Consider the following 15122-nt stretch of genomic DNA (forward strand, 5'->3'; position numbering starts at 1 on the left):
TACAACATTCTATCAGCGAAAACGTGAACGTAGCTTGAATCGGAGGAGTCCACTATGTTACACGGATACATGGTCTTTTTTTAACCACACCCGAGGATGGTAAGAGTACTGTAGGCACCAAGGCACAAGATTCGGATTGAAACACCAAACTGTGCATCTAAGCAGCAGCAATGGCATTCTTCACGGCTGCCCCCCCAATTCGTGCTCGCCGAGCGAAAAAGGCCAAGATAAAAGCCACACCCATCGAAGCACATGCAAATGCAAATGTTACTTTAATTCCGTCCATATAAGCGAGGCGGATTCCATCTAGACTGGAACTGAATAATTTTAGCTCTGTTGCTCCCGCAGCAACTACAGCTGAAGGATCAACATCTGGTGCCGTTCGGGGAAGTTCAATTAGGAGGCGATTTGCGAATGCGGCTTGGGCACCCGATTGCATAAAGGCACCACCGACAGTTTGGAAGCCTATACAGATAACAGAGTTAGATATTGAACAGTACACGGGATGAGAAAAATGGCTTACACATTAGAATGGCAGTTGTCGCCGCCATGTCTTGTGGTGCAGTATTTCCCTGTGCCATGATCATCGGAATTTGGACACCAACTCCATTGCCGACGCCGGCTAGGATTTGATAGCCAATCCATTTCCCTGTGCTGGTACCGATATTAAATGTATATAAAAGGCCACATCCGATTGTGCCAACTGCTGCCCCAGATATAACAAACGGTGCGGGATAGCCAGTCATGGAAATCAAAATGCCACTAAGAACTGTGAAAATGGACACCGCGAGGATAAAAGGCAGGTTGTGAACACCGGAGCCGATCGCGGAAGTACCATCAATACTCTGGAAGTAGATGGGCAGATAATAAATCACCACTATGTATGAGCCGAAGAAGAAGAAGCCCACTGCCGAGGGAATCGCATGCTTTTTTACCAAGCGAGGGCAGGACATGGCCATCTCGCCCATGTATATTTCCCACCCACAGAGAACGGCTAGGATTGCCACGAAGCCGACGATTAAGCCAATGGCAACTGAACTGTTCCAGGGATGGGTCAATCCGCCATATTGCATTGCGAGGATATAGCAGGTCACGGAAGCCATCATCAAGAACGTTCCAATGGGGTCCATCTGCATCACTTTCCACCACAATGATGAGGTATCAGTAGACTTCGAGGCTGGCGGGCTTTGGAAAAAGACGATAATGAAGATCGCTGAGACAGCGCCTACTGGTAGATTGATGTAGAAACACCATCTCCATGTGGCTTTTTCCGTGAAAACACCGCCAAGAAGTGGTCCCACGACCGATGCAATTCCTATAGACTAAATCAGCTCGGTCGGCAAGTCTGCGAGAGTATTATTCTCGAGCTCACCATAGGAAAGACCAATCAACCCTGTGAATATAGGTCTTTTTTGGGGTGGTGCGCAAAACGCCGCCAGGGTGAAGGATCCTGTATTCACGCCTGCGGCACCCAAACCAGCGATCGCACGGCCGACAATCAGTGCTACCGAGGAAGGGGCGACTCCGCAGATCAAACTCCCTACTTCAAAAATAAAAATGGCCAACAGGAATGTGATCTTCAGGCTAAAAAAGAGATATGCTTTGCCCCCTTTTCGTTGTTGTTAGTGGGCACAATGCGATGGAAGGGGGATGTCAAGCTTACAAGCTGTTTGAAAGCCAGCAGTAACCAGGAAGAAGGCCGACCCGTACCAAGCCACATCTCCGAGACTATGAAAGTCATCGGTAATACGTGGAATAGCCGTAGCAATAATGGTCTAAGGAAAAAGATCAATATAAGACTTTTTCAATCCTGTCAGATTTTCCAAAAGAAAGCGTGGAACTCACGAAGTCTAAGGAAGTTAAGAAAATCGCCAAAATCAAAGCAACAACAACGAAAATCAGCCTTAAGCCGGTCGGATATTCACCCTCATCGCTAGGCGAGGTTGAGGATTGCTGGTCGATGTTTGTATCCTGGAGTCCTGGGGATTTCTTTTCATGAAGCGAGTACTGCTCTGGAGCATGATCAGCACTTTCGTCGGCTACCATCTTGAATTCTAATGGTGTGGAGACAAATCCGGCGCTGAGAGGGTTATTAGGTTGGGTAAGACTTTTATTCTGGAACAAGCTAGGCTCGCGCTCTTTAATTCTGGCACCTATTAACATACTCCAGCGTCCAGAGTTAGGGGATAATCGAAAAGGGGATGCAATGCATCCATCCCCCCCGGAGATAGCCAGCTCTAGGCGTGAAAAAATCCGCGGGGAAAAAAACTGTATGATATACTACAGTAGTACTGGTAGGATAATAACTCAGCATCGCGGTCTTTAATTTTTAAATTTAATTCTTTCATCTACTAACTTCCCCTCATATAAAGGTTTATATTATTATTCTTGTAAAGGAGATCAGAGATTAATACAGTATATACAGAGTATATACAGAGTAGATTTAAACTCTGAAAATGACGAGGCGTAGAAAGAGCCATGTTGCTATATATATATAAAGAGCTGATGTTAATAGTCTGTAAGGCAGCATACATGATCTCTATCCCTAAATAGTAATGGCACAGAGTTCATCCTATTTCTACGCAGTTCGGTGACCCACCGTACTAACGTTACTTACTCAACATACCATAGTATATAATAAAATAACAGCCTTAGTTGAGTTCCTATAAATATCCAGCAACTCGGTACATTCGGAAAAAGAAGGCGCCATAACATGACTCTAGAGTTATCCATGCAACTCATTTTGTCACTGATACCCTTGTTGAGTTGTCGGAATTAGGGGATAAGAGAGAGACGAAGAGCTTGCATGCTGAAGAGCGAAGACTGAAGGAGATAAGCTTATCGCGGGTCCTTCCCTGTTAATCAGTGGATCACCCCACCGGTGGGGTCGGTGGGGTCGGTGGGGTCGGGGGTAAAGGGGATCAGCTTAACGCCGTGCAATGTCCGGTCCACGTTGGCTGCCATTCATGTCTTATGCGCCCATAGCCTCTGATTTGCCCATACATTCAATTCAGCCTCTTGGACCTCCCCGAAGTGTAGGGAGCCGTGTTGCTAAAGTGATCAAACAAGTGGGTCGAAGGTTACGGGACCTCCAACCATTTGAGAGTCACTTGATAAATATTCGATGATATGTCTGGAAGATGAAAGATAACAATGGAGGCTGAGTTGTCTTGGATATCTGCCTGATAGCTGGGGGTCTAAGCCATAATTAGAAAAGTCCTGGTAGGTCCTATTTACTATTATTGGATACTTAGGGCTTTACTACTTTACTGGCCAGGTATAAGGGATAGGATTATGAAATAGTGTGATATTAAAGATGAATTGATCTCGCAGGTGCATAAGCTCTATACTCAGCTCCTTAACGTATTGTCGCTGATATCCTAATTCTATTTGTGGGTTTCCTGATATATCTCGCGCGGCCGTAGCCGAGCTTAGTCATATCCTGGCCCCTTAACTTAGTTACACCAGGGATCTTTGGCTATATCTGGGTCGGACCGCCACAGATACGTTATTAAAGAGAAGTGGTGGGTGCGGTTAGGGCCGAACCGCAGAGTTTTCCGTGGTTGCCGAGCCCACCAAACTCTCAAAAAATCAGAGGAAACGGGACACAAGTTTGGTTAGTGGAGAACAGTCAGGGTATCCCGCATAGAAAAGATAGATCTGTCTCTACTCGCCGCTTGGGCAGACCCCGCATTAATGCAGCAAGGGAGTATGGACCGTTTACATGGGGTTTTCTTCTGAAGGATCAAGCGAGTGCTCGTAATTTTAGAGAATCTTGAGAAAGTGAGAAGAAGTTTTACATCCAACAGGGGAGTGTTGATCCTCTCCCAGATGGTGCAGTTCGTACGCTCCGCAAGCATATGCTGGCTTTTATAGTACGAAGCGGATGTATCAAACTCCACTCCCTGGGACTGTATATAGACTTACCGATATAGCTTACAGCTAGAAAATCTGCTATAATATTACGTCACAGAATTACAAGCCTGAATTTCGTCATGAGATACCCCACGTATGGGCACGAAATAATGTTATTTCAAACGACCTTTAAAGAAGGATCATTAGAACAAAGGTAGCACCAACCAGTGCTACAAAGACAGAGGGCCCGATTATAGATCCGGTTCCACCAGCTCCACCAGCTCCACCTCCAGATAATGGCACGTCACCCTGGCCTGTCTCTGAAGGGAACGTACTGCGGTTCGAGGGGAAAGTGGTATCAGAATCTGTGTTCGAGCCTGAGCCTGAACCCGTGGGAACAGCGGTGGGGTTGCTTGTAGTCGTAGTGCTCGTCGGAAGATCATGTAGATCCGGCGTCGTCGACGCGGCCTCGACAATACTTGAGCTTAAACTGGAATACGACGAGTAGAGAGCGTCACTTCTTGATGCCCGCAATGACAGCGTACTTGAAGTCCTCTCCGACGATGAAGTGAGAGATACCGTACTCGTCGTCACCTTCACCCGAACCTCCCAGTAGATCTCGATGTACCAGTACACATAAACGTACCAGTAAATAACATTTTCATAGGAATAGCACCCTTCCCGCGGGCAACATCCCATTTCCCCGTCCCGGATAATACAGACATTATCGGGCTCGCAAGATTGGCCATTTGAACAACAGTTATAGCCCTGTGTCATGCAACTATTTTCGCAGCATTCGTCGGGGGCATTGCAGTAATGTTTTACGTCGCAGCAGACCTGGCCTTTAGGCATACATCCATCATAGCAGCATGATTCACCGACATCACAGGCATGGGAATTACCACAACAGGGTTGTTCTCCTGTTACACAGGTGCCACTGGGACAGCAATGGTTGTAAGGGTCTGGGCAGCAGCGTCCGGTGTCTATTAAGATGGAGACAGTAAGCAGATGTTTAACAGAATTATTAGATATAGGGATTTTCATACACCGACACTCAGAATAACCGGAGTAGCAGTCGCGTGGAACAAGTGAGAGGCCGCCGAGGATGTCACTTCGCTTCATAACTCCCATATTACGGGTTGTTAAACCACCCACATTCTTCCCTTGCTTGGACTGAGCTGGTTTAAACAAATTTTCAATACTTTGATTAGCAAGAGCAATATGCGATAGGCATAAAATAAAGACCATGAAATAGCCGAAGGTCTTGGTATTTTGGAACAACGACATTGAGATAGATACAAGAATACGGCGAGTGCAGTCAAAGGGCGGAGAGCGAAGAAACTCGCCCCTTGGGACCTCTCAGAGATATGCTCCTTATCATAAACCATTGGGTGAAGACACATAACGTATAAGCCGCATCTTATATGATTGGCCTTTTCAGTTTGATGAGGGTGATTCTGTCAGCCTCAATTATTACTACGAGGAAAGGTGGGCTGTTTGCCCAGGTGAACCTCCTTGGAGGACATGGCGCTCGTATTCAGTTGCCAAACAGCGTATCAGGGAGTTTGCCAAGGGGGATCGATATCTTAGTTTGGTTAGCCAGAAATATCAATTTTATTGGGCGTTACTATCAGAATGCTCCTTTCGTGTCGCCGACCCATTTCATGACTGCTTCTGCTTAACCGAGCGCCATTCGACCAAGAGACTTCCCACAATCGTCGTGCAGGCCAACACAACAGTAAGGTACCAAGTATGAGTCAGGCTTCGATTGATACCACCCAAGACCTTATCCAACTGCTGCATGGGAACCCCATTCTTAATATCGCCAAGTCCGTGCTCTTCAATATATGCAGGTGTCAACCCCGGTATAATATCTTCCAAACCCGACGACAACTGATTCGTGAATATAACCTGCGCAATAGCGATAAACACCGCCGGACCCATACTCTGCCCGAACAAGATAACCCCGATCCCAAGATTGACATCTGCGGCACTTAATGTTGTCTGAACAGCCGCTTGGGAGCCTTGGAAGCCGATGCCTCCACTAAAGCCTGCGAATCCGGAATAGAGGATGATCTGGGCTAGGGATGTGTCGAGATCATATGTCGTCATCAAGCCCGCGGCAATTGGCATGCATATGGAGGCGAAGATCATAAAGGGGGCGTAGTAGCCGAACGTGGTGGTGCCGATGCCTTGAAGAAAGAGCCCGAGCATCATTCCAACAAGGATGGGGATCATCAGGTAGCCGCTCTCACTTGGGCTCTGGCAGGGCATAATATTGTCAGTGCATTTTCTTGTAGTCGCGAACTGGCCAGAAGTCTTACTTGGGATCGAACGACTTGATAGTATGTTGGTAAGTACCATTCCAAGACGTTCGTCATCGAATTGGTGCACGTCGTGAAGATAAAGCCCGCGATGACACTTCGGCTTTTGATAACGCGGAAAGGGAGAACTGCCGAATCTCCGCGTCGGTATTGATTGAAGACGAAGGCGGCGAGTAGCACAGCAAATACAACAAACAATCCAATCACTTTCCCATCAGACCAGGGATACTTTGTTCCCGCCCAAGACAGCGCGACGAAGAGCGCTGTTAGGGACGGGATAAACAAGCAGTTGCTGACGAGGTCGAGCTCTCTGATCTTCTGAGTCACTGTGAGGTCGTCCTCTTGGCGAGTTCTTGGGTCTGAGAAGAGAAAAAGCATGGTCGCCAGCGATACAGCGCCAATAGGAAGGTTGATCCTACAAAGAAGTTAGTGTCAAGCTATCTTAATCATGCCTGTGATAAGAAGAGCATACCAAAAACACCATCTCCACCCCAAGGACTGCGTTAATGCACCACCTACTATAGGCGCTGCAATGATCGCAAGCGATTCTACACACGCCATCAAACCCGCAAACACTGGCCGCCTGCTGAGCGGCAGAATATGCACTACGACTGCAAAACACCCCGCCAACTCACCCGCGAATCCCACACCCGTTACAGCTCTCCCTAAAATAAACATAGTCGACGACGCAGCTGTGGCACAGAGTAAAGAGCCGACGAGGAATATAACATTGCTCATCAAAAAAATGGCTTTGATTGAGAAGAGCGTATACAGCTTCGCGAACCCGAATTGGAACGCGCAGGTGCAGAGTCGAAATGCAGACGAGTACCATCCTACGTCGGCGACAGTGTGGAAGTGGTTAGTGATGCTCGGCACGGCTGTAGCGACGATGTTGGCGTCTAGGCCACCGAGGATAAGGATCACGCACAGTGCGATAATGGTGAACCAAAATTTGGTGCCTGTTGGGTAGTTGGGCTCCGTCTCTGTGGTGGATTCGACGTTGAGAGGCTCAATTGTTCGTGCCGAGGCTGCCGTAGGTGGTAGCTGATTTTGCTGTTGCTGTTGCTGTAGATCGGGCAGGACGGTGAACGCTTCGTGCTCCAGAGAAATGGCCTCTGTTGTGGTTGTAGTCGCCATTGTGCGAGACTCTTAAGAATGGGAATACGAGGAGACGAGTAGAAGAGGACAGGTCTCCAGTATCGTACACGATGTGAGCGGCCAACTTCGAGTGCCTACTCCCCGGCCAGGCTGAGCCCCTCGAGAATTACCGTACCCGATCACCTGACGCCGGTCACCTGCCGCCCGATTTTTGTCCCGCTACGAGTGCAAAAATGAAGATATACAGCCACAACAAATGCATGAAATGGTGAGATCTTTTGGAGGAGTAAGGTATGTAGGCTAATGAAGCTATGTAGCTAATTTTGCTCTTCCTGCAAACACTGTGGAAGCTGTATCTGCCTTTCTTAACTTTTATAAGAATACATGTGTCACGGGTTGAACCCGGTATGGTGCTCCGATTAAGGCCTTCACTACTATTTTGGGTGCTAGATGCGACTAATCGAAGATCAGTCGTCTTGTTCCTTTTCTATATGGACAAGTGGTTTTATCTCTACTAGCGCAGAGACAACCAAAACAATCACAAGATGCCTTTTCGTAACTTCCTTAATTTTAGTAAGCAACCTAGCTTCAAGACATTTTAATTATAAGTATTCAAAACAACTTGCTTAAAAAGCCTTCTATGTAGTCCCAGTTCTCTCTGCTTTTAAAATAAATTACAAGGAACTTACTAAAAAGGGATTTTATCCTTTTGAGTAAAACATACTATAAAATCTTTGAAATTTAAAAAAATCCAACAGATTTCCATGCAGCTATTATATTTTTAGCTAAAAAATTTTCAACGCTGCCGACATCGCGGAATGAAATCACTATGGCGCCGCTGTAGAATGTGCCACATCAAGCGCAGTATGCAGATATCATACAGGAAAGAGAAGCGGGGAGAGCGCTGGCAGTCTGAAGAAAAGCAGCAGTGAAAAAGTCATCTCGTGATCGAATTTCCATGTCCAGAGGCATTCCATGCGACTGGTGATTACAGGACCTCGCTTGCCGGAAGCCTCATCGACCATGCCTATAACGTGGAAGAAGTTGAGAGTGTACGATAGGAACGGGTTTGTGTTATGGCATTCTTGGCCGTAGTGTCAGGGGCCGAGCCCGCAGAACCTATATGTTAGGCTATCTACATAAAGGAATGGTTGGATGAAAGAAAGAGGAAAAGTGAGGAAAGCTACGTGTTGTGGGTCATCGAGGGCCAATGGGGCCAACAGAGACAAAAGGGACAATGGGAATAGTAGGGACGGTAGGGTCAATGTGTCAATGTGGTCAATTGGCCCGAGAGGTCAAATAGGCTATATCTAGCCCTTTACACGTGGCGGGGCAGTAAACCTTAGCTGAAATGATAGACAAGGCACCCAAGTATCTGGTAATCCCTTCATCCACCACCTTGAACTTTCTTGCTAAAATGTGCAGAAATCTCACTCGAATTCGTGGCTTGGAAGGCGGAAAGACCGGCTGCAACGATATCAAGAATTGGAAATCCCGCTGTAGGAAACGCTTTATTGATACAGAATATTACAATATATATATGTAAAGAGCGTATATATATTGTCCGTTCTACTTGCTAGAAAGCACTAAAAATCTCAAACAGCCTGGAAGTCCGAAAGCCCGGAACTATTCCCAAGCTTTAAGACCAGCTAGGGGCGGCTTATGCCCAGCAGCCTTTCGATAAGCCTCAGCCTTGTAGACATGATGCTGTATATGTGCTGCAGATCCCTGCGTTTAAATGGATGGACTCTGGCGATCATCGAACCCATAGACATTAGCCCGATTGTAACGTTACATTCAGAACCCGCTCATCATGATGTTATTTCGTGTTCGATATTTACCTTAATTACTCAGTTTACTATCGATCCCTTTCTTATGTGTACTTAATCATGCTGTTTACTTAGATTCAAGCAATCAGACCGTATATTTAGCAATGAAATACGTTAGCTCGTACGCGTAAGTATGCCGGCGGTCGTTATGTAAATATATATCAAGCTTACCGTACACATACAAGGCTTGGCCTAATTATGTTTTTTGGTGATAACGCAACGAAAGGAAAAACAAGATCACCTGGTCGGCTTGAAAAGATGGGACACGAAAATGCCTAGAAGTGCCAGGCAGAATATCATTATTAGCCCAGGAGACCTAGAAGGTGCTCGATTTTTGGTAAAGTAATAATCTGCATCTTAGGTGGCCAAATATGTGGGGTTCACACACCAGAGTGCCCCACCCTTTTCCTGTATTCTAGAGGCGCGCGAGAAAACCATCCAAGGAAGTATGGTAGATATAGCGGTCTAGAATATCAATATATCGTTCCCTATATTAGGCAACTGGTTGCATGCAGCTGTTCGATGAGGCTACTGCCTTCTCCCTGAGTCACATTATTTTTTGGTTAAAAGAATGCATTATTTTCAGACATGTTTGAAATGTAAGTTCTTAGGTACGAAGTATATGTTTATCATCCCCTACCACTGAGATTAGACAAAGCCTTGCACGCCTGACACGACGGTGAGCCTTAACGCAAAAAGTGACGATCTAATGATCTCTTATAGGGTCATACTGGCTTCCAAAGGAGGATGAAGATGTGAGGAACAAACACAAGCGAGAGATTTACTACTGCAAGCACTGTATCTCTTATAAAGGTACAACGGCCTCAGTACGCCTTCGAGAACATCTAAGAACAAACCAATTACGTATCGCAGCAACCGCGGAAAGTGCCTCACGTATCGCATTTAATACATGATATTTATCAGGAGAAGCATCGCTGTATAGCTATACAAGAAGCTGAAGTTAAGAAACCTGTCTCCGATTTGTTGCAGTCCCCAATCTTCCGCATTCACTACTTGATTGGGTTGAATTTAGGCTGTTATCCTGTCTGTCAAAATTATATGGCCAAAGAGATGCTTAAGGTTGCGCGGAATAATGTCCCACAATTTATATCCTCCGTCGAGAACAGCTTATACAAAAGCTACATAAATCAGTCTCTTGGCTGCACTTCTCAATTGATATGTGGACGGCACCCTAAAAGCTTCCAGGCCATTATTTTATATTGAACCGATGCAGAGACACGCCATATTAGGTGCGGTCTTATTATTAAAAGAGCTTAAAGGCTCATGTAACGGTGAGGCGCAGGCTTTATCGAGGTTATAAATAAGGCTGCAGGGAAAGATTGGCTGTTTTAATATTAATATCTGAATATCTGTATCAACCGAGAGATACCAAACTTTATTAAACCTATTGGCCGCACAATCCCAATAGGTAATGATACTCGCTGTAAATGTGGAGCATGGAGATTGGCGTCGCACTTACCAAATGCCGAGAACTACGCGATTGGATCGAGGAGCATTGGGATAAATTAGGCGAGGTACACTAGATCCAGATGACTGGCAGGAGCTTAAAGATGTCAAGGAATTCTTACAGCCCTTCATGGATTGTACATTGAATACCAAGGGTCAGATTCCCTCACGCATTCTAACCACCTGGTCTAAATTTGACAGGTTCTATAGGCTCACAGATAAAACTTCTATATATGTTGCATCAGTACTTCTCCATCCTGAGCAATGAAAGCAGTATCTTAAAAAGGTGTGGGTGCACCAACCCTGGTACACCAACCCGGCAATTAACGCCACGAGGAAGTTATGGACTGAGTACTTGTACTTTAAGCTGACGACCACTTCAACACACATGCAAGATCTTGATACAATACGCGACTTTATTTAACGTTAGGGGGCTGAAATTATGAGGTCAAGCGTAATTATAGAAGAATTCGACGACTTATTAAAGGCACTATTATTCCGATTGGATATGCGGCAAACAGCCCTTGAATGGTTGCTTGAACTAGTGCGCCAGACTGTCTACCCAAACCTCGCGCAAATGGCTATTATCATTTTATAATTGCACCTGGAAGGGTCCGTCTAGGCGCGGTAATGGTGGAGACGACAGAGTGCCTGAAGAGCTGGTGAAGATATCGCTAGGGATACAGCAAGTACCTTTAAGTGGTGTTTTATAGATAGCCGCTTATTGGTTGAGGCGGCCGAGTACCTCGAGAAGCCCTAAAAGTTGCAGAAAATGATCCCCTCAGACCGCCGCATTGGTCGTCACTGGGTGATTTGAACTCCCCCGGCTCAACATAGACACCAGCGGATACTGATCGGACTCGGAGCCCTCCTCCCCCGGCACGGCAGGATAGGGATCCGGTTTTGAGGCACTGTTCTTGGACGACCGGCCTTGCGAGCGATGACGACTGCTGGAGCCGGAGAATAAGGTCTGCAGCGAGGTGCCCAGACGCGACAGACGGTGCTCCAGGTTGATACTTTTAAAGAACTTGGGCATGATGGGTAAACAAGCGACGGAGATGCCTATGGACAGCTCGGGGATAGTCCACAGTCCAGCCAGGAATCTAGAGTAGGAGATATTGTCGCTCTCGTACAGTCGGATGGTGTAGGCGAGACGGACGACCGAGGCGGCACAAGCCCTGATATTGGATTCCGTTTAACAAGATTAAAAATAGAGAGATAGAAAAGAAAACATACATTACTCCCACGAGAAATACAGCTGACACGGCGACCTTGCGACCCAACGGCATGTGAAGCGCCCAGATACGCAGCTGCGGCAGCACGAGGATAATAATATCGGAGGCTGAGTTAATAGAGCTAACGACGACATTAAGCACCGCCGTCATGCTCATACAGTGGCCCTGCAGCCAGGGTTTCCAGAACTTTTCTCGTGGTTGGCAGCAGAAGAGCTCGAGGAAGGAACTAATCAGGTAGAAGACAAAGTTGACAGCGATCAAGACATGGCAGGTCCAGTAGAAGCGATCCCTCTGGCGCATGGGCACGAACACCTCAACGAATTGCAGCAGAATGGCCAGTTTAATAAAGAAGATAATGCAGCCGTACAGGACTGACGCAACGTAGTAATACTGTCCAGACGACTACTGTATAAGCTTTAGCTATACATACCAACGAGGAAGACGTACGTATAACATGGATGAAAAGTCCTTCAGCCGCATATTCCATTGATCCACCCCCGGAGCCACCTGCAGCATTAGCCAGGCCGGAGCAAAGTAGCCCATGAATATGGCCTGCACAAATTAATTAATACTAGACAAACAAAATAACGATAAATTTGTCCTAGGATTCATACCCAGGCCAAGAGAATAGAATCTGACCGGGGGTTAATTAAAATCTACTTTCGTGCGGGGCCGATGACAACACTTACAGTCAGATAGATTCACCTTGTGAATTACCAGGATCTTAGTGTACAGCCGCACGATAAGTAACACCGTGCAGAGGATCCAAAACACCAGGATGACAGCGAGTCCCGCGGCCTTGAGGTTAGGCGGATCAACCAGGTTGGGCTTCACTCCGGGTGGGGGAGTTGCCGCGGGAAGTTGCAATATCTGTTCGAGGGGGGTTTTGGATACCATGATAATAATATAGGAGCGAGGAGGATTAAGATGGGAGGGGAGGGTGGGGAGACTGTTTGGCCTGGGTTATATAAAATACCGAGCAGCAAACATCACCACCCCCCGAATGCGCTGAAAATGTCAGTATGGAGGGTTCAACCACAAATAATAATAGTAATAATAATAGTAAGCTGACGATGCATACGAGGGGATTACTTAATTGATTCCTATCGGGCATGTCTTGCAGTAGATCCATCGGAAAGACAGTTAGTTCCACACTGGATACGATCCGTGCCGACCAGTGCCGCCCACTAGTTAACTATGGAGTATTATCTCACTTAATCATCTAGTTTAGCTATTTTTGGCCTTTTCTTGTTCCTCACCTGTGCCCTCCTGGCCCTAGATAAAGGGAACATCCATTCTCTGTAATGGGATCTGAGCTCCATATCAGTAACAACACAATATTAAACTAGGGGTGGAAACCACCCTCCAACATTGCACAAGTGTTTCCTAGCCTTAACTTCCTCTCATACATCTGCTTGGGAATGAAACCACTCGGCTTTCCCCCTGAGTCTGCTTCGTCCACTTTGTCTAAATACCGAAGATCTCTTTATGATCATTGTGACTTTTCTTTTTACCTACCTGATCCAAGTTCAACGCCCAACCTCCGATATAATTGATCGAGAAAATTCGCGATATCATGGTTGCTGGACCTCGCTGGACTGTACAGTACAAGTCATCACCAAATTGCTGAAAGAAGAGAAAAAATAGTTCTAAACAACCAGGATAGCTGTGGAGGACGTGCATTCTGCTGCTGAATAAGTGCACATTGAAGTACTTAGAGCTTTACTGTATAAAAATACTATTGATCAGATAATTGTGGGTGCAGATGGTAAAGGCCTACTGAAATACGCGACCAGGTCAAAAGATCCAACCGTCACGTTGGTGGTAATCACAGCGGGTCGTTAGATTGAAGACCTAGCACTGTCTCAGCACAATAACCTCCGCCTACTCCAAAATCCAGAGTTTACATTAATATATCCGCGACATAATTAACGAACGACTGGGGTCACTCGTGGCTAGGGCGTTATTTATATGTTGATTGGATATGGATTGATGGATTATTCGGGTCTGCATTGTATTCCTCCCACGTTTAATAGTCGGCCCTATTTTGATGTCACCCGGCACAGCTATTTATATTTGATTTTATGCCCAATGATTCTCGAAATTGGCTTCAGCAAGACATATAGGCTCTAGTAGTTTGAGTTCGGCCGCCCGGGGAGTCTATCCCGGTACATGAAGTCCCTTACTGCTCTCTTTGATGAACCAATGTCAGATGATGGAATTCCTTGCACATAATGACTACCTGCATCCACGTGAACCATGCACGTTTTATCTCGCACATGTTGGTGACTTGGAGAATTAGATAGTCTTCCATGGTATCCAGAGTACACTGGGAGACTTATATTTGGCCAAAGTCTACGTCACTGATGAATGGCATACTTAAGTGGACTCCGTGATGTTTCGAGATGAGACTCGACCTGACAAGCTGAAATTTAGCTACTATCAGTTGAACGCAGGATATTCTACTTCTAGAAGAATAATGAAAGAGTATTATGCAAATTCTAGGTCTTTTGTGAAGCCCTGCAGGAGTTGTTTCATCAAAGGAACTCTAACCTGGAACATTGGAAACTGTCGACCAAAGTGGGCAATATTACTCATTGTTCAGCATCCGCTCTGTCCGACTTTGCTCTTTTTTTTTTTTTTTTTTTTTTTTCCTTTTTTTTTTTTTTTTTTTTTTTTTTTTTTTTTCACCTTTTTATCCAATTCTCCCAGATAGATTCAGATAGCTAGAGGCCTCAAGAGACCTTATCCTTTTCAATGTAGATCCATGTTATTACATGATCGGTGATACTAGCTCATACACGTATTCAGCTGACTGACAGAACCTGTCAGAATAAAGCTAGTCCATGCTGGGACATCGTGTGAAGTAGTATACTTAGTATTCGGTAAGCGAGCCAGCCATGAAAGCGAGCCGGCCACCTTGTTGCATATAAAATATGACTTTTCGATTCTTAATAACTCCACAGATATTATTAGTACACATAAAATCCTAAGTCCGGCGGAATAAATATCGTTTTACACTGTATATAGATTTTATTTATAATTTTATTTTTTCCCACTCTATAATACGGAAATATGATAAATACAATTGAATGTATTGTAATATAAAGAACCAGAAAAAAAATAGGCTTTCCAGTCCACTATATGTATATTTAGTATAATAATAGTGTATATCATATATTTAAGGCCCTCTCGATATGTTGTGGTTGAGATATTAGGTCCTAAAAAGCCCTATATTATATGCAATACGAGGTCGCCGACTCGCTTTCATGGCCGGCTCGCTTACCGAATACGTTATCGCCCCCTGCTTCCCT

General features: G+C 45.6%; 4 protein-coding genes across 4 annotated transcripts; all 4 read right to left on the reverse strand.

The window, feature by feature from the left end:
• Positions 1 to 157: 157 nt before the first annotated feature.
• On the reverse strand, positions 158 to 2046 carry ATNIH1004_005738 (MDR family MFS transporter; the record flags this gene model as incomplete). Its single annotated transcript, XM_033570384.1, has 5 exons — positions 158 to 465; positions 524 to 1315; positions 1373 to 1609; positions 1664 to 1775; positions 1846 to 2046. 5 exons carry the CDS (start codon positions 2044 to 2046, stop codon positions 158 to 160), a joined length of 1650 nt encoding a protein of 549 aa, XP_033426416.1.
• A 1998-nt stretch (positions 2047 to 4044) lies between these two features.
• Positions 4045 to 5142, reverse strand: ATNIH1004_005739 (putative GPI anchored protein; the record flags this gene model as incomplete). Its single annotated transcript, XM_033570385.1, has 2 exons — positions 4045 to 4838; positions 4902 to 5142. 2 exons carry the CDS (start codon positions 5140 to 5142, stop codon positions 4045 to 4047), a joined length of 1035 nt encoding a protein of 344 aa, XP_033426417.1.
• A 375-nt stretch (positions 5143 to 5517) lies between these two features.
• ATNIH1004_005740 (uncharacterized protein) lies at positions 5518 to 7316 on the reverse strand (the record flags this gene model as incomplete). The annotated part of the gene is made up of 4 exons (XM_033570386.1): positions 5518 to 6117; positions 6180 to 6594; positions 6652 to 6727; positions 6815 to 7316. The coding sequence occupies 4 exons, from the start codon at positions 7314 to 7316 to the stop codon at positions 5518 to 5520; spliced, it is 1593 nt and encodes a 530-aa protein (XP_033426418.1).
• A 4038-nt stretch (positions 7317 to 11354) lies between these two features.
• On the reverse strand, positions 11355 to 12705 carry ATNIH1004_005741 (uncharacterized protein; the record flags this gene model as incomplete). The annotated part of the gene is made up of 5 exons (XM_033570387.1): positions 11355 to 11751; positions 11810 to 12210; positions 12256 to 12360; positions 12423 to 12442; positions 12498 to 12705. 5 exons carry the CDS (start codon positions 12703 to 12705, stop codon positions 11355 to 11357), a joined length of 1131 nt encoding a protein of 376 aa, XP_033426419.1.
• Between the last annotated feature and the right edge of the window lie 2417 nt (positions 12706 to 15122).

The sequence above is a fragment of the Aspergillus tanneri genome (genome assembly GCF_003426965.1).
Source record: "Aspergillus tanneri strain NIH1004 chromosome Unknown AapTan_4_pilon_pilon_pilon, whole genome shotgun sequence".
Lineage (NCBI taxonomy): Eukaryota > Fungi > Ascomycota > Eurotiomycetes > Eurotiales > Aspergillaceae > Aspergillus > Aspergillus tanneri.